The 21275-nt window shown below is 45.7% G+C and overlaps 1 protein-coding gene across 1 annotated transcript; it reads right to left on the bottom strand.

Moving 5' to 3' along the window:
• Positions 1 to 32: 32 nt before the first annotated feature.
• On the bottom strand, positions 33 to 20228 carry LOC129813159 (human immunodeficiency virus type I enhancer-binding protein 2 homolog). The gene is made up of 7 exons (XM_055865405.1): positions 19673 to 20228; positions 3509 to 7646; positions 3101 to 3282; positions 2321 to 2496; positions 2002 to 2100; positions 976 to 1847; positions 33 to 694 (listed from the first exon to the last, which is right to left on the bottom strand). Exons 2-7 carry the CDS (start codon positions 7529 to 7531, stop codon positions 209 to 211), a joined length of 5838 nt encoding a protein of 1945 aa, XP_055721380.1. The 5' UTR covers positions 7532 to 7646; positions 19673 to 20228; the 3' UTR covers positions 33 to 208.
• Positions 20229 to 21275: the final 1047 nt, after the last annotated feature.

Raw genomic sequence — 21275 nt, 5'->3', positions numbered from 1 at the left:
TGCTAGCTGAGGACTGGACGTTGGATGGGGGGGGGGGGGGGGAGGGGCTCAGCTGCTCCTGGAGGAAGCTCCAAGGAACGTCCCAAATGAGGAAAGGCCCAAATGGTACGCTATTCCTTATATAGTGCATTACTTGTGACGAGAGCCCTCTGGTCAACAGTACTGCTTTATATAGGGAATAGGGTGCTGTTTGGGATGCAGCCCCAGTCTATAGATGCTCTTCAGAGGTGATCCTGAGGGAAGCGATGGCCTTGGTGCAGGTCTGAAGAACCTCTTCCTGCTTAGGGTTCCTGACCGTGAGGACAGAGACAGGGGGGTTTTCCTCCTCAGAGTCCCGGGGTGTCTGGAGGGGGGACAGCCTTTCCCTCTCCATCCCCCTCTCCATCCCCCTCTCCCTCCCCTGCTGCTGGGCTCCTGAGTCCTCTGCACCGAGGGCTGCCAGATGAACAGATCCCTCCTTAGTGCTGTCCTGGTGGAGCTCAGTCTTTTGAGGGGATAGGGCTGACAGATGGGTCCGGCCAGAGCTGCAGGAGGGCAGGGAGCGCAGTACCTGGATCCCTCCGATAGGCACCATGGGTAGGAGAGTCCCAGCTTGCTGCTGAGAGTGTAGGGGGAGGTGGCTGAAGAGGTTCTGACGGGGACAACTGGAGCAGGTTGGCCCAGGCAGGCAGGGAGGCACGCTTCTCCTCTGATCCTAAACACAACAAGTTATAGTGACTATCAGAAGACACTTTTCTACAGTTTCTTTCTAAAAAAAAAAACTTTTAAATGACAATCAAGAAAAAAATGCATGGACACCATTGGTGAAAAAAACAAACATTGTGATTAATAAAGGTTTTACATCAAGAACACTGAGTTGAAATGAAGTCAGTTGAAATGAAGTCAGTGCAGCAGTTTTGATGGACAAGGATATACCAGTCAATCTAAACATATACTAGTCAATGAAAACATACTGTAAACAACTATATTACATACCATATCCATTTCAATGGCTCCTCCCTGCTGAACCAGTTCAGCCTTGGCTTGCTGCCTGGTTTTATCCCCGGAGTCTCTATGTTGTGAGCCCCCTCTACGTGGAGACACAGCCCTGAGCACCACCCTCTGTCTCCTCCCAGCCAGGTCCACTCCACCTGGGGACAGGGGCCTCTCCATACAGACCGGGAAGAGGTGCTGGATGGGGGTGAGGTTGGGGGAGCTGGGCCTTAGCGGGGAGGTGTCCCATCGAGGTGAGGAGCGTCCCCGGGGGGAGAGGTCTCCCCGGGGGGAGAGGTAGCCGAGGCGGGAGTTAGGCGGTTCCCTCAGAGGGGACTCCCAGCCGGGGGACAGCAGACAGGTGGGGTATGGGTCGAAGAACAGACAGCCCTGGTCAGGAGACAGCATGGCCAGGCTACAGTCTTCCTTGTCCAGGCTGGAGGCCAAGACAGTTCTCCGGTCTGGCCCTGTCCTCCTGACCGTGGAGGGGGGATGGGGATGGGGGTGGATATCTATGCCTGGCAGGGTGGAGGTGGGATGGGGATGGGGGTGGATATCGACGCTAGGCAGGGTGTAGGTTGAGAGGCAGCTGGGGAGGGGATGGAAGGTACTGAGGGGACAGCCATGGATGTCTGACGACACACCCTGGATGACGGCGGTAGCTGTGACCGACAGAGAGGCTACGCCACAGGGCTGAGGGCTGGTGCTCCGGGAAAGGATCTTGGGAGTAGAGTCACCGTCGTAGTCATCATCGTCATCGTCATCTTCGTCGATATCATCGATCTCTTCATCCATGCCATCGGAGTCGTCTGCATCTGAGAACTGGTGTTTGGCTGTGCTCAAGACCCCGGTCTTCAAGTCTTGCTGGATGTCATCTGCATTGTTTGAAAGAACACAAATAAAGACAAAGGATAAAGACAAAGGATACATCACGTGTTTCTGTCATTATTTCTGTGGTACAATTACCATGGGTTACACAATCAGTTTTAAATATCTGAATAACTCCCTGGTCATTGGTCAATATCTTACCAGATTCCAGTGTCTCTGTATCATCCACTGTGACTGACACACCAAGCTCACGACACTTCTTCATGTGAGCCTTTGACTTCATATGCTTGGTCAGGTTTCCTGTAGGACAAACATGTTAAAGAGTCATTTAGCTGATTATCTTATTATCATTATCATTCAATTGTACTTTTTTGGGGGGGTAAATGTTACTGTTGTCATCAATTCAATCATCATTCAATCTAGTTGATTTGATCAATCCCTTTTTAAATCAGCAGTCGTGACAAAGCGCTTGTTCAGCTCTTGTCTCATTCATCTCAATGAAAGAAGAAGGGAAACCCACCTTTAGTTTTGAAAGCGAAGTTGCAGACCCTGCAGACGTAGGGTCTGACGTCAGTGTGGGTGCGTATGTGTTTCTTCAGCATGCTAGGTTTCTTACAGCGGATGCCACACTCCTCACAGATATACTTCCCCCGGCCTCGGCCTCTCACGTACACATAGTCCTCATTGGACTTGAACCTGAGGGAGGAAAACCAACCTGAATGTGATGTTCTATATCAGGGGGGTGTCAAACTCATTCCACGGAGGGCCGAGTGTATGCCGGTTTTTGTCAGTTCCTTTCAATTTATGTCCAATTATGACCTAGACAACCAGGTGACGGGAGTTCCTAACTAATCAATGACCTGAATTGATCAATCAAGTACAATTGGCTCATTCATCCCCCTCCTCTCCCCTGTAACTATTCCCCAGGTCGTTGCTGCAAATGAGAACGTGTTCTCAGTCAACTTACCTGGTAAAATAACGGTAAAATAAAAAAATAAAAAAATAAAAACAAAGGAGGAGCAAAAACCTGCAGATACTTGGCCATCCATGGAATGACATGTGTTTTATATTATAAGTAGCTATAGACATGCAAAGTAAGTGAAAACAGCTATTCAATCTAATTCCAGGGATCTCTTTCAAAGAGGTCTTCTGACTTCAATGGGACTACCAGGTTAAATAAAGTAAAACATAATTTCTACCACCAGGCGTAACCCTTTTATAAAACATGTACACATTACAAAATAACATTCTAAGTCATATTTTATCGCTTATTGATTGATGTGATATTATCATAACGGACCCTCCTTCAAATATTTTGATCCGGGTTGGTGTTGGTGCTGGTGTTGGTGTTGGCGTTTGTTTCGAGGAGACCTCCCTCTCTTTCCAGTCGTCCTTCCTTGCGTTTACCCTGCAGCTGGCATCCTTCACTTTCTGTCCATAAGAGCTCCCTTCCAGCTCATTGAGCTCCGGTTTGCTCTGTAGCTAAATGAGACAGATCATTAAACATTAATATAAAGAAGAAATAAAACAATTTTGTGAAACATTAAACATTCTGTGAACATGCAGTTTAGGTATAGAAGAAAAAGTATAATATGGTTACAATTAGATGATGTATTTATAATGTAACTTGATTCCAGGATTGGAAACATTCAATATAGATGTTTATGGAATAATGAATAATGAAATAATGAACGATCAGTGTTCTCACCAGCCCGAGCCGCTGCCTCCATAAGAGTGAGGAGGAGACCAGCTTCCCAGTCCCAGGTTGGTACATGGCAGCCATGGTGTATACCCATGTGTTAGTCGTCTGTTTGGAGCGGAGCAGAGCCAAGGTGGCTCTGGTGTTGAGGTTAGGAGGGTTGGGGTTATGGGAACTGATGCACCACGTAGCGTACACAGAGGACAGGGGAGAGCTGCTGTGAGTGCTGTTTGGTTTGGTGTAGTTCAGGTAGCACCAACTCACAGCTGTCATTGTGCGGAGACTTGGAAATTGAGATATCCGTTTGGTGTTTTCCCCGTCAGAGATGAGGATGCCCTGACCTTTGACTAGCTGCACCAGCACCTCCATCTGTGCCTTGCTGTCCATGCCAGACTCATTGAAATCCTTCAGAGAAAGCAGAGCGTGTGGATGTAGGCTTACTTCTGTTGGGGAGTTATCCATAGGGGAATCAGGACTTTCTGACCCTTGTTGCTGAGGTGAGATGGCGCTTCCTCTTGCTGGCTCGTTATGAGAATGAAGCGAGGATGACGCAGACAAAGAGGATTTTGAAGGAAAGCCTGACAGTGATGCTCCCTGGTTGGTGTCACTTTGAAACTCTAACTTTAAACTGTGCTTGTTCTCTTCAGTCACATTATAATTCCCTAACTCCACAGCACCCAACTCCTCCACTATCTCACCGTACATTTTCTCCTCTTTGACGCGTTTCTGCTGTTTGACCTCCATGAACAGGTCCAAGCTGCTGGCCGGAGACAACATGCGCTTGTTGGACCCAACACTGGACCCACAATTGGTGGTGGAGATTGTTCTGGAGGTCAGGGAGAGAGGAATGCCTGTCTTCAGCTTAGCTGGGGGCAGATCCAGAACTTGAACCTGGACTGGGCTGGTCAACAGTCCTCGAGGGTGTCCTAATAATAGATTCGATGTGTCCAAATTCGTGGCTAAATTTGCGAAGTGAGAAGTGAGAAAAGAGGTTCTGGTGGAGTTAACGCCTTCAAATGGATCATCTACAATTTGCGACACAGTGGTGTATGTGATGCTACCATAGGATGGCACGTAAGTCTGGATTCTAACAGGAACTAGGAGACCAGAGTGTGACGGCTGAGGGGCGAACATTGGCAGAGACTGAGAGTGCAGAGCGGTGGCTGAGAACGACAGGGCACTGCTGAGGTACTGAGGAAGAATATTTAGCGGAAGGACTGGATGTGCAAATTCAAGGTTAACATTCAAGGACTCCTGTCTTACCAAGTTACCCCGTCTGGGCTCCGAGTAGCTGGCGCTGAGTTCCGCATGTCTAACTTTGGCCGTTGGAGAGAGACTGCCGTAGTCAAACGATACACTGCGGACCTCTGGGAGCTCTCTGCACTGGGAGTGGCACGGTGCCTGTTCTGAAGAGGTACGTCTCATTTCATGTTGTTGACGTTGGTTCAGGACAGAGAGGGAGTAACCGCTTCCTGGCACCGCTAAGAACTCCAACGCTTTGCCAAACTCATCCTGTCTAGCCGCCGGGGAAGCTGGCTTAGGGATAACCTCTCTCTCTTTCTCCTCTCGGTCAAATGAGAAGCTGGAGCAGTAGGATAAATTGCTGTCTTGACTGGGGCTCCGGGAGAGGCTCGTACAAGCCGACTCAAAGCTAGACTCGCCAGAGGAGTGCTCCAAGTCAGCTAAGCGCAGTCTCTTCTTCTTTGGGGGGAGTTTCTCTGGGGGGAACTGAGACAGTGTTTCACTCCTCTGAGGCCATTGGAACTCCTCTATATGTCTATCGGGCTCCTTCACCTTCACCTGTTTCACCTCAGCTGCTTTCTCTTTCTCTGGACTGTCTGGTTCTACAGTCACCCTGATCTCTGGAACCGGTATGTTAGACTGACGGACTAGCTTAGGTGTCATTTGATACGACTTATCTAATAATCTACTGTCACTCAACTGGTGTGCAAAGATCTCAGTCCTTTTGTGCATCTCTCTAGTTTCGGTTTGCTCCACCACATCCATTGAGGAAGGCTTATCCTGTCTCTGGTAGTTGTAAGAATCTGACTGTTCAGAGAGAGACCTGGTAAGGGAGTTAGTGTGTTGAATCACAGAGATGACGTTACCTAAAGATCTTCTCTCTTCTCTCTCTCTCTTTTCCCACATTTCCCTTTCCAGTCTATCACATTGTGTTCTATCCTGTGTGTGCACGCTTTGGGCATGTCCTTTCACTGAGGATGTAGTGGTTAGAGCACCTTGAGAGGTTTGCTTTGAATCATAGTCCCTCATCTCTTCAGAGTGGTCATAGTCTGTGTGATACTGGCCTCCTACATCCTCCTCCTCCGCAACACAGTTTTCCTTACGCCGTTTCCTCGTCGCATATTCCATCGCTTGCTTTTGTTGGATGGTGAAACTTTCCATCTCCACTCCAAGGTTGGAAATATCAGAGATGTTTCCGTAGTGGTCAGGAGGTCCATCGTGTGCCGAGTGTTCAAAGGCAGCCTGTCTCGTAAGTCTCCTAATGCCTCCAGGGGACGCCCTTTCATCAAAGGAGTGGCTGCCTCGCAGGCCTTGTGACATGTCCTGACATGCCACCGAGGACGTGGGCATCGAGTTGCTCCGGACCAGCTGTCCAGAATCAGAGAGCTCTAGTTGAGCCTCCTTAATGTCCTCCCTTGTAAATGAATGTGTGTTTATTCTGATCGATTCAACCATTGATTCCTTTTCTTGTGTGAATACGCGGGAAACACCTCGCTCCGAAGTCTTACGATCACTCATTAAGTCTGTCCTGCAAGTCACAACAGTTATGGCATGTTGTTTTGGGTTCGGCTTGTAACACTTTCCAAACATTATCTCTTGATAGGACTTGGCGTTTGTGTTGGGAGGACCACCTGTTTGGTGTTCAGCACTCTCAGAGCGTGAGAAGTAGCCTGAGTCTGTGCTGCCTTTGCTTCCCTGGCTAGGCAGGGAGAGAGATGTGTCAGTGTCACTGCTCCTTTTCTCTGAGAGCCGTAGTGCCAGCCGCTGCTTGATGGCGCTAGATTGGATCGCACGGCTGACCTGAGAAACAGCTGGAGCCTGAGCAGCACTGATCTCCAAGAGCCTGGGTGGACCGTCCTCAGATAATGTTGATGCTAATGTAACTCCCTGTTTCTGGGCAACGAGATTCAGTACTTTAACAGCAGTGGTGCTATCTGGTTCCTCCACTGAAACAGTGTCCAAGAGCGATGAATCGTCTTCGTCCGTGTCCGAGCTCTGCTCAGCATCAGAGTAGAACTCTCCTTCTCCTTCTAAAGATCCCCGGTCCTCCATGTTGGCATTGTAAGAACCCAGTTCTGAAAATGGCACTGTCCCAGCTTTGACCAAGTGAGCATGAGATTTTCTGTGTTTGTATAAATTGCTCTTGGTTTTGAAGGAGAAACCACAGGGCACGCAGGGGTAGGGTCTCTCCCCAGTATGTGAGCGAATATGTTTCTTAAGTACGCTGGGTTTGGCACATGCCCTCCCACAATAATCACAAACATACTTTCCAGGTCTCTGCTGCTGCTTCTGCTCCATCTTACTACACACCTCCTTGGATAGTTCCTCTATTCCTGACTGGGAACAGTGTTGGAGAGACACGGGTAAACTGGGGGAGCTCCTCTGAGGAGAGGGCCCTCCACAGCTGACAAGTGGCAGTGCAGAAAGCAAGTGATCTGCTGTTTTCTGTCTAGCAAAGGGAACTGTCTGTCTCTCCTGTGGTGGATATGAGGTTAATACGTTGTAATGAGGATGACTGCAGGGTTGATCCTGTAATTGGCGTGGTGATTTCCCTTCTAATTGTCTTAGTTTCCCTGAGTCAGACATATCTGTTGAACAACATGTGGTTCTACTCTGGTCCTCCTCAGGTTCTGGGCATAGATGCCACCCCTCCCCTTCCGAATCAGCCGAGGGGGGTATTTTAGTTTGGGCAGTTGTAGGTTCTGGTGCTGCTGACTTTCTCTGGGGAACTGTCTTATCCAGAGCCTCTTTAGAGCGTTTCACCTCTGCAGTAGTTTCTAGTGACTCCATGACGATTCCAATGTCACCTTCCTCTTCAGGGTTGATTTCCAACAGACGATAAAGTCTGTTATGTTACTGTAGTAGTAATATTAGCAGATGTAAACTGGTTGCAGGAAAGGGTCATCTGAAAGAAAACAGAAACAGAATAATTATTTTTTGTGAAATTACATACTTCACAATATTAAATTACATACTACACAGTATTACATTAAGGACACACATGCATTGTCCCTACCAAATACACAATACACAACTAATCAGTAGGTGCAAAAATAGCACAACTACCTACTTACAAAAATACTGTAGTTTACATGCAACCCACTTCCTGTTTCTCCCAACAAGAAACATAAAGCAGATCATATCAACACTTGGTTCATGATTTTTTTCGGGACCTTATAACCTCACAGGCAAAATCCTTTTCCTAATATAGTTCCTCCTTCAACTAAACTTGGTGCATAATGACCAGTGATCACGGCAGGAAATAAAAGAATGACCATGCTCTTTACTAGACTGTCTCAAATGCCTGTACCTCACCTGTACCTCATCTAACCCCTGGCCAGTGCACTACAATGACAGTGTGTATGTTTACCTGGACGCTAAACTCATCAAAGACACTGGATATGTGTACTGTTTATTATCTCATCCTATACCTCAGCTCCATATCATGGGACTACCTGTGTCTCTTCTCCATCACACTATGTCTGCACCCCAAATAGCACCCTATCCCCTATATAGTGCACTACCCATAGGGCTCTGATCAAAAGTAGTGCACTACCCATAGGGCTCTGATCAAAAGTAGTGCACTATAAAGGGAATAGGGTGCCATTTGGGATGTACCCTATAGCTCCATAGCAGGGTATGTAATCTTGTCCTATACCTCAGCTCTACACCTTGGGGCAGGGTATGTAATCTTGTTCTATACCGTGGACCAGGGTATGTAATCTTGTTCTACATCGTGGACCAGGGTATGTAATCTTGTTCTATACCTCAGCTCTACACCTTGGGGCAGGGTATGTAATCTTGTTCTATACCTCAGCTCTACACCTTGGGGCAGGGTATGTAATCTTGTTCTATACTGTGGACCAGGGTATGTAATCTAGTCCTATACCTCAGCTCTACATCGTGGGGCTTCATGGTATGCTGGGTCTCAGAGGGAACATCATTCTCATCTTCTCAGTATCAAAGGCTGTGTGCTCTTTAACGAGGTTATGTAAGATTATCTGGTTCAAACCCTCTGAGCTACTCTTAATTAGGACATTCTATGAGCTACGTTCTCTCTTTCTGTTCCACCCTACTGCTCTCTCTTTCTGTTCCACCCTACTGCTCTCTCTTTCTGTTCCCTCCTACTGCTCTCTCTTTCTGTTCCACCCTACTGCTCTCTCTTTCTGTTCCCTCCTACTGCTCTCTCTTTCTGTTCTACCCTACTGCTCTCTCTTTCTGTTCCCTCCTACTGCTCTCTCTTTCTGTTCCACCCTACTGCTCTCTCTTTCTGTTCTACCCTACTGCTCTCTCTTTCTGTTCTACCCTACTGCTCTCTCTTTCTGTTCTACCCTACTGCTCTCTCTTTCTGTTCTACCCTACTGTTCTCTCTTTCTGTTCTACACTACTGCTCTCTCTTTCTGTTCCACCCTACTGCTCTCTCATTCTGTTCCACCCTACTGCTCTCTCTTTCTGTTCTACCCTACTGCTCTCTCTTTCTGTTCTACCCTACTGCTCTCTCTTTCTGTTCCCTCCTACTGCTCTCTCTTTCTGTTCTACCCTACTGCTCTCTCTTTCTGTTCCACCCTACTGCTCTCTCTTTCTGTTCCACCCTACTGCTCTCTCTTTCTGTTCTACCCTACTGCTCTCTCTTTCTGTTCCACCCTACTGCTCTCTCATTCTGTTCCACCCTACTGCTCTCTCTTTCTGTTCTACCCTACTGCTCTCTCTTTCTGTTCTACCCTACTGCTCTCTCTTTCTGTTCCCTCCTACTGCTCTCTCTTTCTGTTCTACCCTACTGCTCTCTCTTTCTGTTCCACCCTACTGCTCTCTCATTCTGTTCCACCCTACTGCTCTCTCTTTCTGTTCCACCCTACTGCTCTCTCTTTCTGTTCCACCCTACTGCTCTCTCATTCTGTTCCACCCTACTGCTCTCTCTTTCTGTTCCCTCCTACTGCTCTCTCTTTCTGTTCTACCCTACTGCTCTCTCTTTCTGTTCCCTCCTACTGCTCTCTCTTTCTGTTCTACCCTACTGCTCTCTCTTTCTGTTCTACCCTACTGCTCTCTCTTTCTGTTCCACCCTACTGCTCTCTCTTTCTGTTCCCTCCTACTGCTCTCTCTTTCTGTTCCACCCTACTGCTCTCTCTTTCTGTTCCCTCCTACTGCTCTCTCTTTCTGTTCCACCCTACTGCTCTCTCTTTCTGTTCCCTCCTACGGCTCTCTCTTTCTGTTCCACCCTACTGCTCTCTCTTTCTGTTCCCTCCTACTGCTCTCTCTTTCTGTTCTACCCTACTGCTCTCTCTTTCTGTTCCACCCTACTGCTCTCTCTTTCTGTTCCACCCTACTGCTCTCTCTTTCTGTTCCCTCCTACTGCTCTCTCTTTCTGTTCCACCCTACTGCTCTCTCTTTCTGTTCCCTCCTACTGCTCTCTCTTTCTGTTCTACCCTACTGCTCTCTCTTTCTGTTCCACCCTACTGCTCTCTCTTTCTGTTCCACCCTACTGCTCTCTCTTTCTGTTCCCTCCTACTGCTCTCTCTTTCTGTTCCACCCTACTGCTCTCTCTTTCTGTTCCCTCCTACTGCTCTCTCTTTCTGTTCCACCCTACTGCTCTCTCTTTCTGTTCCACCCTACTGCTCTCTCTTTCTGTTCCACCCTACTGCTCTCTCTTTCTGTTCCACCCTACTGCTCTCTCATTCTGTTCCACCCTACTGCTCTCTCTTTCTGTTCCACCCTACTGCTCGCTCTTTCTGTTCCCTCCTACTGCTCTCTCTTTCTGTTCCCTCCTACTGCTCTCTCTTTCTGTTCTACCCTACTGCTCTCTCTTTCTGTTCCACCCTACTGCTCTCTCTTTCTGTTCTACCCTACTGCTCGCTCTTTCTGTTCCACCCTACTGCTCTCTCTTTCTGTTCCACCCTACTGCTCTCTCTTTCTGTTCCACCCTACTGCTCTCTCTTTCTGTTCCACCCTACTGCTCTCTCTTTCTGTTCCACCCTACTGCTCTCTCTTTCTGTTCTACCCTACTGCTCTCTCTTTCTGTTCCACCCTACTGCTCTCTCTTTCTGTTCTACCCTACTGCTCTCTCTTTCTGTTCCACCCTACTGCTCTCTCTTTCTGTTCCACCCTACTGCTCTCTCTTTCTGTTCCACCCTACTGCTCTCTCTTTCTGTTCCACCCTACTGCTCTCTCTTTCTGTTCCACCCTACTGCTCTCTCTTTCTGTTCCACCCTACTGCTCTCTCTTTCTGTTCCACCCTACTGCTCTCTCTTTCTGTTCCACCCTACTGCTCTCTCTTTCTGTTCCACCCTACTGCTCTCTCTTTCTGTTCCACGCTACTGCTCTCTCTTTCTGTTCTACCCTACTGCTCTCTCTTTCTGTTCCACCCTACTGCTCTCTCTTTCTGTTCCACCCTACTGCTCTCTCTTTCTGTTCTACCCTACTGCTCTCTCTTTCTGTTCCACCCTACTGCTCTCTCTTTCTGTTCCACCCTACTGCTCTCTCTTTCTGTTCCACCCTACTGCTCTCTCTTTCTGTTCCACCCTACTGCTCTCTCTTTCTGTTCCACCCTACTGCTCTCTCTTTCTGTTCTACCCTACTGCTCTCTCTTTCTGTTCCACCCTACTGCTCTCTCTTTCTGTTCTACCCTACTGCTCTCTCTTTCTGTTCCACCCTACTGCTCTCTCTTTCTGTTCCACCCTACTGCTCTCTCTTTCTGTTCCACCCTACTGCTCTCTCTTTCTGTTCCACCCTACTGCTCTCTCTTTCTGTTCCACCCTACTGCTCTCTCTTTCTGTTCCACCCTACTGCTCTCTCTTTCTGTTCCACCCTACTGCTCTCTCTTTCTGTTCCACCCTACTGCTCTCTCTTTCTGTTCTACCCTACTGCTCTCTCTTTCTGTTCCACCCTACTGCTCTCTCTTTCTGTTCCCTCCTACTGCTCTCTCTTTCTGTTCCACCCTACTGCTCTCTCTTTCTGTTCCACCCTACTGCTCTCTCTTTCTGTTCTACCCTACTGCTCTCTCTTTCTGTTCTACCCTACTGCTCTCTCTTTCTGTTCCACCCTACTGCTCTCTCTTTCTGTTCTACCCTACTGCTCTCTCTTTCTGTTCCCTCCTACTGCTCTCTCTTTCTGTTCCCTCCTACTGCTCTCTCTTTCTGTTCTACACTACTGCTCTCTCTTTCTGTTCCACCCTACTGCTCTCTCTTTCTGTTCTACCCTACTGCTCTCTCTTTCTGTTCTACCCTACTGCTCTCTCTTTCTGTTCCACCCTACTGCTCTCTCTTTCTGTTCTACCCTACTGCTCTCTCTTTCTGTTCCACCTTACTGCTCTCTCTTTCTGTTCTACCCTACTGCTCTCTCTTTCTGTTCCACCCTACTGCTCTCTCTTTCTGTTCCACCCTACTGCTCTCTCTTTCTGTTCTACCCTACTGCTCTCTCTTTCTGTTCCACCCTACTGCTCTCTCTTTCTGTTCTACCCTACTGCTCTCTCTTTCTGTTCTACCCTACTGCTCTCTCTTTCTGTTCTACCCTACTGCTCTCTCTTTCTGTTCCACCCTACTGCTCTCTCTTTCTGTTCCACCCTACTGCTCTCTCTTTCTGTTCCACCCTACTGCTCTCTCTTTCTGTTCCCTCCTACTGCTCTCTCTTTCTGTTCTACCCTACTGCTCTCTCTTTCTGTTCTACCCTACTGCTCTCTCTTTCTGTTCTACCCTACTGCTCTCTCTTTCTGTTCTACCCTACTGCTCTCTCTTTCTGTTCCACGCTACTGCTCTCTCTTTCTGTTCCACCCTACTGCTCTCTCTTTCTGTTCCACCCTACTGCTCTCTCTTTCTGTTCCACCCTACTGCTCTCTCTTTCTGTTCCACCCTACTGCTCTCTCTTTCTGTTCCACCCTACTGCTCTCTCTTTCTGTTCCACCCTACTGCTCTCTCTTTCTGTTCCACCCTACTGCTCTCTCTTTCTGTTCCACCCTACTGCTCTCTCTTTCTGTTCCACCCTACTGCTCTCTCTTTCTGTTCCACCCTACTGCTCTCTCTTTCTGTTCCACCCTACTGCTCTCTCTTTCTGTTCTACCCTACTGCTCTCTCTTTCTGTTCTACCCTACTGCTCTCTCTTTCTGTTCCCTCCTACTGCTCTCTCTTTCTGTTCTACCCTACTGCTCTCTCTTTCTGTTCCCTCCTACTGCTCTCTCTTTCTGTTCCACCCTACTGCTCTCTCTTTCTGTTCTAACCTACTGCTCTCTCTTTCTGTTCTACCCTACTGCTCTCTCTTTCTGTTCCCTCCTACTGCTCTCTCTTTCTGTTCCACGCTACTGCTCTCTCTTTCTGTTCCACCCTACTGCTCTCTCTTTCTGTTCCACCCTACTGCTCTCTCTTTCTGTTCCACGCTACTGCTCTCTCTTTCTGTTCCACCCTACTGCTCTCTCATTCTGTTCCACCCTACTGCTCTCTCTTTCTGTTCCACCCTACTGCTCTCTCTTTCTGTTCCACCCTACTGCTCTCTCTTTCTGTTCCACCCTACTGCTCTCTCTTTCTGTTCCACCCTACTGCTCTCTCTTTCTGTTCCACCCTACTGCTCTCTCATTCTGTTCCACCCTATTGCTCTCTCTTTCTGTTCCACCCTACTGCTCTCTCTTTCTGTTCCCTCCTACTGCTCTCTCTTTCTGTTCCATCCTACTGCTCTCTCTTTCTGTTCCACCCTACTGCTCCCTCTTTCTGTTCCATCCTACTGCTCTCTCTTTCTGTTCCACCCTACTGCTCTCTCTTTCTGTTCCACCCTACTGCTCTCTCTTTCTGTTCCCTCCTACTGCTCTCTCTTTCTGTTCCCTCCTACTGCTCTCTCTTTCTGTTCCATCCTACTGCTCCCTCTTTCTGTTCCATCCTACTGCTCTGTCTTTCATTTCCATCCTACTGCTCTGTCTTTCGTTTCCATCCTACTGCTCTCTCTTTCTGTTCCACCCTACTGCTCCCTCTTTCTGTTCCATCCTACTGCTCTCTCTTTCGTTTCCACCCTACTGCTCTCTCTTTCACTATTTGTTACAACCAGGGATTTCTCTCTTTGTTACAAACACACACACACACACACACACACACACACACACACACACACACACACACACACACACACACACACACACACACACACACACACACACAGACATCATACACATTTGTCAAACAGACCGGAGAGATGATACAAATCCAAGGTGACTCTTAAGATGCAGAGATAAAATACATTAAATCAAAGAGGCTACGCTTCTACTGCAAGAATGTCCAACTAATATTTAAATGGGAAGTACTTTGTCCTCCCACTTGACACAGGGCTAAACACTACAGCTATCTGATAGGGTTTGTATTCCTCTCCTAGACAGACAGACCAAAGAGGAGAATACGGTATATACTGTATACTGTAAAATGTGACTTCTTGATACATTCTACAAGGGCAGAGGTGACAACATTGTAAGCCTTGAGCGGGAGGGGACAGGGATCTCTCTCTCTCCTCAAGGTCATTCTGACCTTATAGCTGGGTATGTTTCCATCCTAAAGCAATAAGAGGAGGGAACTACGAGTGCAGGGTGTCAGGGAGATAAGCCTGCCTCACTGAAACAATGCATACCTCTCTTCTGAACTACACTACAGATATAGAAAGGGAAGGACACAGCCTGTACTGTATGTAGGCTACACTTCCCAACCTCTGCTAAGTCATATTTACTAGTTCCCTCAGCAGCTATATACTACACTTCCCAACCTCTGCTTAATCATATTTACAAGTTCCCTCAGCAGATATAGACTACACTTCCCAACCTCTGCTTAATCATATTTACAAGTTCCCTCAGCAGATATATACTACACTTCCCAACCTCTGCTTAATCATATTTACTAGTTCCCTCAGCAGATATAGACTACACTTCCCAACCTCTGCTTAATCATATTTACTAGTTCCCTCAGCAGATATAGACTACACTTCCCAACCTCTGCTTAATCATATTTACAAGTTCCCTCAGCATATATAGACTACACTTCCCAACCTCTGCTTAATCATATTTACAAGTTCCCTCAGCATATATAGACTACACTTCCCAACCTCTGCTTAATCATATTTACAAGTTCCCTCAGCAGATATAGACTACACTTCCCAACCTCTGCTTAATCATATTTACTAGTTCCCTCAGCAGATATATACTACACTTCCCAACCTCTGCTTAAAAACTTCTTCAGGCTGCAGGGTGAATATTGAAAAAAATGGAAAATATGCGCACATTTTCAAACGGCCTCTTAAGAAATTTTTGATATTCCAATATGAATATATTTACTATTATTGGATAGAAAACAGTCTATAGTTTCTAAAAACGTTTGAATTATTGCTCTAAGTTGAACAGAACTATTTTTACAGCCCATTTCCTATCCAGAATTGAGATTTCCAAAATGCGATGTGTCTCTTTAAGACCTTGTCTATACAAGGTCATGGCACTTAGGACCGTAGAAACACGTCATACGCCTTCATCGGGGTGTAATGCGGAAGTGAGACTTGAAAGCAGTCGAATATCTCGTCCATGGACTGAATACCACACCTTCTTGTGAGACCTGCGCAGTTAAAAAAAAAATCCGGGCGCGAAGCAGAATTTGGACTCGGCTCCTGGAAGAAGCTCGATAACGGTGAATATGATCTCTTGCTACAATATTATTTGATACATGTCACAAAATCATCCTAAAGTATGTTTTTTCAATATACTTTAATTATATTATTGCAATTTATTCTGGACTTTAGACGTGATGTTTTGGAAGAATTTTTTGAAGACAGAAAGATTAGCGCCGCACAGCCGTGGTGCTTGCTAACCAAAGAGGGAAATATTTCGTTCTGGAACCCAACTAAAGACTGTACTGGACATTGGACCCCGTTACAACATTCTGATGGAATATCAACAAAGATAAAGACCCAATTTGGGATGCTTTTTCATATATCTGTCGAACTGTTCTATGCTAACTGTGCTAACTGTGCTAGGCTAGCGCTTGACTAGAATCAATGCTGCGTTATGCTAGCTTATGTTGTTAGCTAATATAACGATATATTGTGTTTTCGCTGTAAAACACTTCAAAAATCGGAAATATTGGCTCTATTCACACGATATCTGTCTTTCATTAGCTATCCACCATATGTTTTTCTGAAATGTTTTATGAGGTGTAATTAGTAGTTGACGTTGGTGTCTGTATTTTCTCTGGCTACTCCCGTCTGATTTCACACTGTAGCTATGCTGTAGCATTTATGGTAGCATCAATGTAAAACTGATTTATAGCTAAAATATGCACATTTTATGAACAAAACATAGATTTATTGTGTAACATGTTATATGACTGTCATCTGAGGTAGTTTTTTCTGGGTTCTTTAGGTTGGTTTAAGGTTATTTCGGTTGGCTTGTGCATGCTACTTGAATCATAATTCATACATCATAATCATAATCATACGTGTCTGTCCACTTTTGTATTTGGTGGTGAGCAAACATAAATATATGTGGTGTTTTCTCTGTAAAACATTTAAAAAATCGGACATGTTGGCTGGATTGACAAGATGTTTATCTTTCAAATGCTGTATTGGACTTGTTAATGTGTGAAAGTTAAATATTTAAAAAATAGATTTTGAATTTCGCACCCTGCAGCTGTTGTCATTTTCGTTCCGACATCGGGTTTGCAGCCCAAACAGGTTAATCATATTTACAAGTTCCCTCAGCAGATATATACTACACTTCCCAACCTCTGCTTAATCATATTTACAAGTTCCCTCAGCATATATATACTACACTTCCCAACCTCTGCTTAATCATATTTACAAGTTCCCTCAGCATATATATACTACACTTCCCAACCTTTGCTTAATCATATTTACTAGTTCCCTCAGCAGATATATACTACACTTCCCAACCTCTGCTTAATCATATTTACTAGTTCCCTCAGCAGATATAGACTACACTTCCCAACCTCTGCTTAATCATATTTACAAGTTCCCTCAGCATATATATACCACACTTCCCAACCTCTGCTTAATCATATTTACTAGTTCCCTCTGCATATATATACTACACTTCCCAACCTCTGCTTAATCATATTTACTAGTTCCCTCAGCATATATATACTACACTTCCCAACCTCTGCTTAATCATATTTACAAGTTCCCTCAGCATATATATACTACACTTCCCAACCTTTGCTTAATCATATTTACTAGTTCCCTCAGCAGATATATACTACACTTCCCAACCTCTGCTTAATCATATTTACTAGTTCCCTCAGCAGATATAGACTACACTTCCCAACCTCTGCTTAATCATATTTACAAGTTCCCTCAGCATATATATACCACACTTCCCAACCTCTGCTTAATCATATTTACTAGTTCCCTCTGCATATATATACTACACTTCCCAACCTCTGCTTAATCATATTTACTAGTTCCCTCAGCATATATATATACTACACTTCCCAACCTCTGCTTAATCATATTTACTAGTTCCCTCAGAAGATATATACTACACTTCCCAACCTCTGCTTAATCATATTTACAAGTTCCCTCAGCAGATATAGACTACACTTCCCAACCTCTGCTAAGTCATATTTACAAGTTCCCTCAGCAGATATATACTACACTTCCCAACCTCTGCTTAATCATATTTACTAGTTCCCTCAGCAGATATAGACTACACTTCCCAACCTCTGCTTAATCATATTTACAAGTTCCCTCAGCATATATATACCACACTTCCCAACCTCTGCTTAATCATATTTACTAGTTCCCTCTGCAGATATAGACTACACTTCCCAACCTCTGCTAAGTCATATTTACAAGTTCCCTCAGCAGATATAGACTACACTTTCCAACCTCTGCTTAATCATATTTACTAGTTCCCTCAGCAGATATATACTACACTTCCCAACCTCTGCTTAATCATATTTACAAGTTCCCTCAGCAGATATAGACTACACTTACCAACCTCTGCTTAATCATATTTACAAGTTCCCTCAGCAGATATAGACTACACTTCCCAACCTCTGCTTAATCATATTTACAAGTTCCCTCAGCAGATATATACTACACTTCCCAACCTCTGCTTAATCATATTTACAAGTTCCCTCAGCAGATATAGACTACACTTCCCAACCTCTGCTTAATCATATTTACAAGTTCCCTCAGCAGATATAGACTACACTTCCCAACCTCTGCTAAGTCATATTTACTAGTTCCTCCAGCAGATCAAATCAAATCAAATCAAATGTATTTATATAGCCCTTCTTACATCAGCTGATGTCTCAAAGTGCTGTACAGAAACCCTGCCTAAAACCCCAAACAGCAAGCAATGCAGGTGTAGAAGCATGGTGGCTAGGAAAATATAGACTACACTTCCCAACCTCTGCTTAGTCATATTTACAAGTTCCCTCAGCAGATATAGACTACACTTCCCAACAGACCTCTCTTTTAGGAAACTATCAATTTCTTGTGTAGGTAAAGCCAGTGGTCGTGTATATACACTAGTATATATCATTCATGGTATATCAAAACAGTTCACAGGAATATGGCAAGTGAGTAGTACTATAGGAGGCAGTTGGGTGGCAAGTCAGTGTGTTTTGAAATGATTGTGGGTTGGCATTTGAGTAGTAAGTCAGTGTGTTTTGAAATGATTGTGGGTTGGCAGTTGGGTGGTAAGTCAGTGTGTTTTGAAATGATTGTGGGTTGGCAGTTGGGTGGTAAGTCAGTGTGTTTTGAAATGATTGTGGGTTGGCAGTTGAGTGGTAAGTCAGTGTGTTTTGAAATGATTGTGGGTTGGCATTTGAGTAGTAAGTCAGTGTGTTTTGAAATGATTGTGGGTTGGCAGTTGAGTGGTAAGTCAGTGTGTTTTGAAATGATTGTGGGTTGGCATTTGAGTAGTAAGTCAGTGTGTTTTGAAATGATTGTGGGTTGGCATTTGAGTAGTAAGTCAGTGTGTTTTGAAATTATTGTGGGTTGGCATTTAAGTAGTAAGTCAGTGTGTTTTGAAATGATTGTGGGTTGGCATTTGAGTAGTAAGTCAGTGTGTTTTGAAATTATTGTGGGTTGGCATTTAAGTAGTAAGTCAGTGTGTTTTGAAATTATTGTGGGTTGGCATTTAAGTAGTAAGTCAGTGTGTTTTGAAATGATTGTGGATTGGCATTTGAGTGGTAAGTCAGTGTGTTTTGAAATGATTGTGGATTGGCAGTTGGGTGGTAAACCAGTGGGTTTTTGAATGATTGTGGATTGGCAGTTGGGTGGTAAATCAGTGTGTTTTTGAATGATTGTGGATTGGCAGTTGGGTGGTAAACCAGTGGGTTTTGAAATGATTGTGGGTTGGCAGTTGGGTGGTAAACCAGTGGGTTTTGAAATGATTGTGGATTGGCAGTTGGGTGGTAAATCAGTGTGTTTTGAAATGATTGTGGATTGGCAGTTGGGTGGTAAATCAGTGTGTTTTGAAATGATTGTGGATTGGCTATTGGCGTGTGAATGTGCTGCTCGCATGTGTGTGATTGAGTGGATGAGAGGAGGCGGTGACTCTTAGAAGGTTTCTTTATATTCAAGATACCGTTTGCTAATACATTTACATGCTCATAAGACATAGTACAGCAACACTGCTGAAGCATGTTGCATGGAGACAATGGGAAGCATACTGTACGTAGGTTATGGAAAACGTCATTACAATGCCACTGCATCACGTTCAGCTATACAGAGTAGTCTAACACTAGCCCCTCATCCATACATTTTATAAGGAAAACACATCGCGTCAGGGACACTGAGGCAGAAAGCCCATGGCATGACAGCATGCACAGAACACAACATGCAGAATTAACACCGATGTGAGATGAGAGACTGTTTTCTATCCAACTGTTTTTCAAATTGTCTTTCCACAAGCAGCAGACAAACGGACATGCAGATGTCGAATATAATCCTCAAACAAACCTGACATTAGTATACTCTCTTCTTGTCCCACATCGCCAGTCACATGTCACATTCCTCATATTGCAAATTACAGCAGTCCATTCTCCACATCCCTGGGCTATAGTAATAACATAAGCAATTATGATCAGATTTAGCGAGGGTAAAATCTTATCAATCAGACGTTGCAGCCGCCGATGCTGGCTGACTGAACGTGCATTAGGAGATCTATTGATGTGAGCTAGTCACCAGAGAAAATACCCAAGCGTGACGCGGGACCCAGGCACAGAAATAGCAAGGGGCCCAGTGAGGGATTACACAACAGCCCACGGTTTAGGACACTTTCTCCAACACAGCAGACAGATACAGTCTCAGTGTGGGGGGAAAACACAGCAGACAGATACAGTCTCAGTGTGGGGGTAAAACACAGCAGACAGATACAGTCTCAGTGTGGGGGGAAAACACAGCAGACAGATACAGTCTCAGTGTGGGGGGAAAACACAGCAGACAGATACAGTCTCAGTGTGGGGGGAAAACACAGCAGACAGATACAGTCTCAGTGTGGGGGGAAAACACAGCAGACAGATACAGTCTCAGTGTGGGGGGAAAACACAGCAGACAGATACAGTCTCAGTGTGGGGGGAAAACACAGCAGACAGATACAGTCTCAGTGTGGGGGGAAAACACAGCAGACAGATACAGTCTCAGTGTGGGGGGAAAACACAGCAGACAGATACAGTCTCAGTGTGGGGGGAAAACACAGCAGACAGATACAGTCTCAGTGTGGGGGGAAAACACAGCAGACAGATACAGTCTCAGTGTGGGGGGAAAACACAGCAGACAGATACAGTCTCAGTGTGGGGGGAAAACACAGCAGACAGATACAGTCTCAGTGTGGGGGGAAAACACAGCAGACAGATACAGTCTCAGTGTGGGGGGAAAACACAGCAGACAGATACAGTCTCAGTGTGGGGGGAAAACACAGCAGACAGATACAGTCTCAGTGTGGGGGGAAAACACAGCAGACAGATACAGTCTCAGTGTGGGGGGAAAACACTGTTGTCAATATTCTGCTTTTACCAATGGTTGGAACACAACAGACAGCCACATCTCAGCTTGAGGTTCAAAACACAGCAGACAACTTCAACATTAGAATAGTAGAATAAAATAGAATATACAGGGCCTCCCGAGTGGCGCGGTGGTCTAAGGCACTGCAGTGCTTGAGGCGTTACTACAGACCCGGGTTTGATCCCAGGCTGTGTCACAACCGGCCGTGACCGGGAGTTCCATAGGGCGGGGAGAGGTTGGGCTTTACTTAGCTCATCGTGCTCTAGCGACTCCTTGTGGTGGGCCGGGCACCTGCAGGCTAACTTCAGTAGTCAGTTGAACAGTGTTTCCTCTGACACGTTGGTGTGGCTGGCTTCCGGGTTAAGTAGGGTGGGTGTTAAGAAGCGTGGTTTGGCGGGTCATGCTTTGGAAGACGCATGACTTGACCTTTGCCTCTCCCGAGCCTGTTGGGGAGTTGCAGTGATGAAACAAGATCGTAATTGAAATTGGGAGAAAAATGTGGTAAAATACAAAAGTAATAGAATATTCAACTACACAGTGTGGGTAGACTGGGTTCTCT

This window comes from Salvelinus fontinalis, chromosome 16, assembly GCF_029448725.1.
Source record: "Salvelinus fontinalis isolate EN_2023a chromosome 16, ASM2944872v1, whole genome shotgun sequence".
Lineage (NCBI taxonomy): Eukaryota > Metazoa > Chordata > Actinopteri > Salmoniformes > Salmonidae > Salvelinus > Salvelinus fontinalis.
Note: the sequence above shows the minus strand (reverse complement) of the source record. Positions and strands in the feature narration are given on the sequence as shown.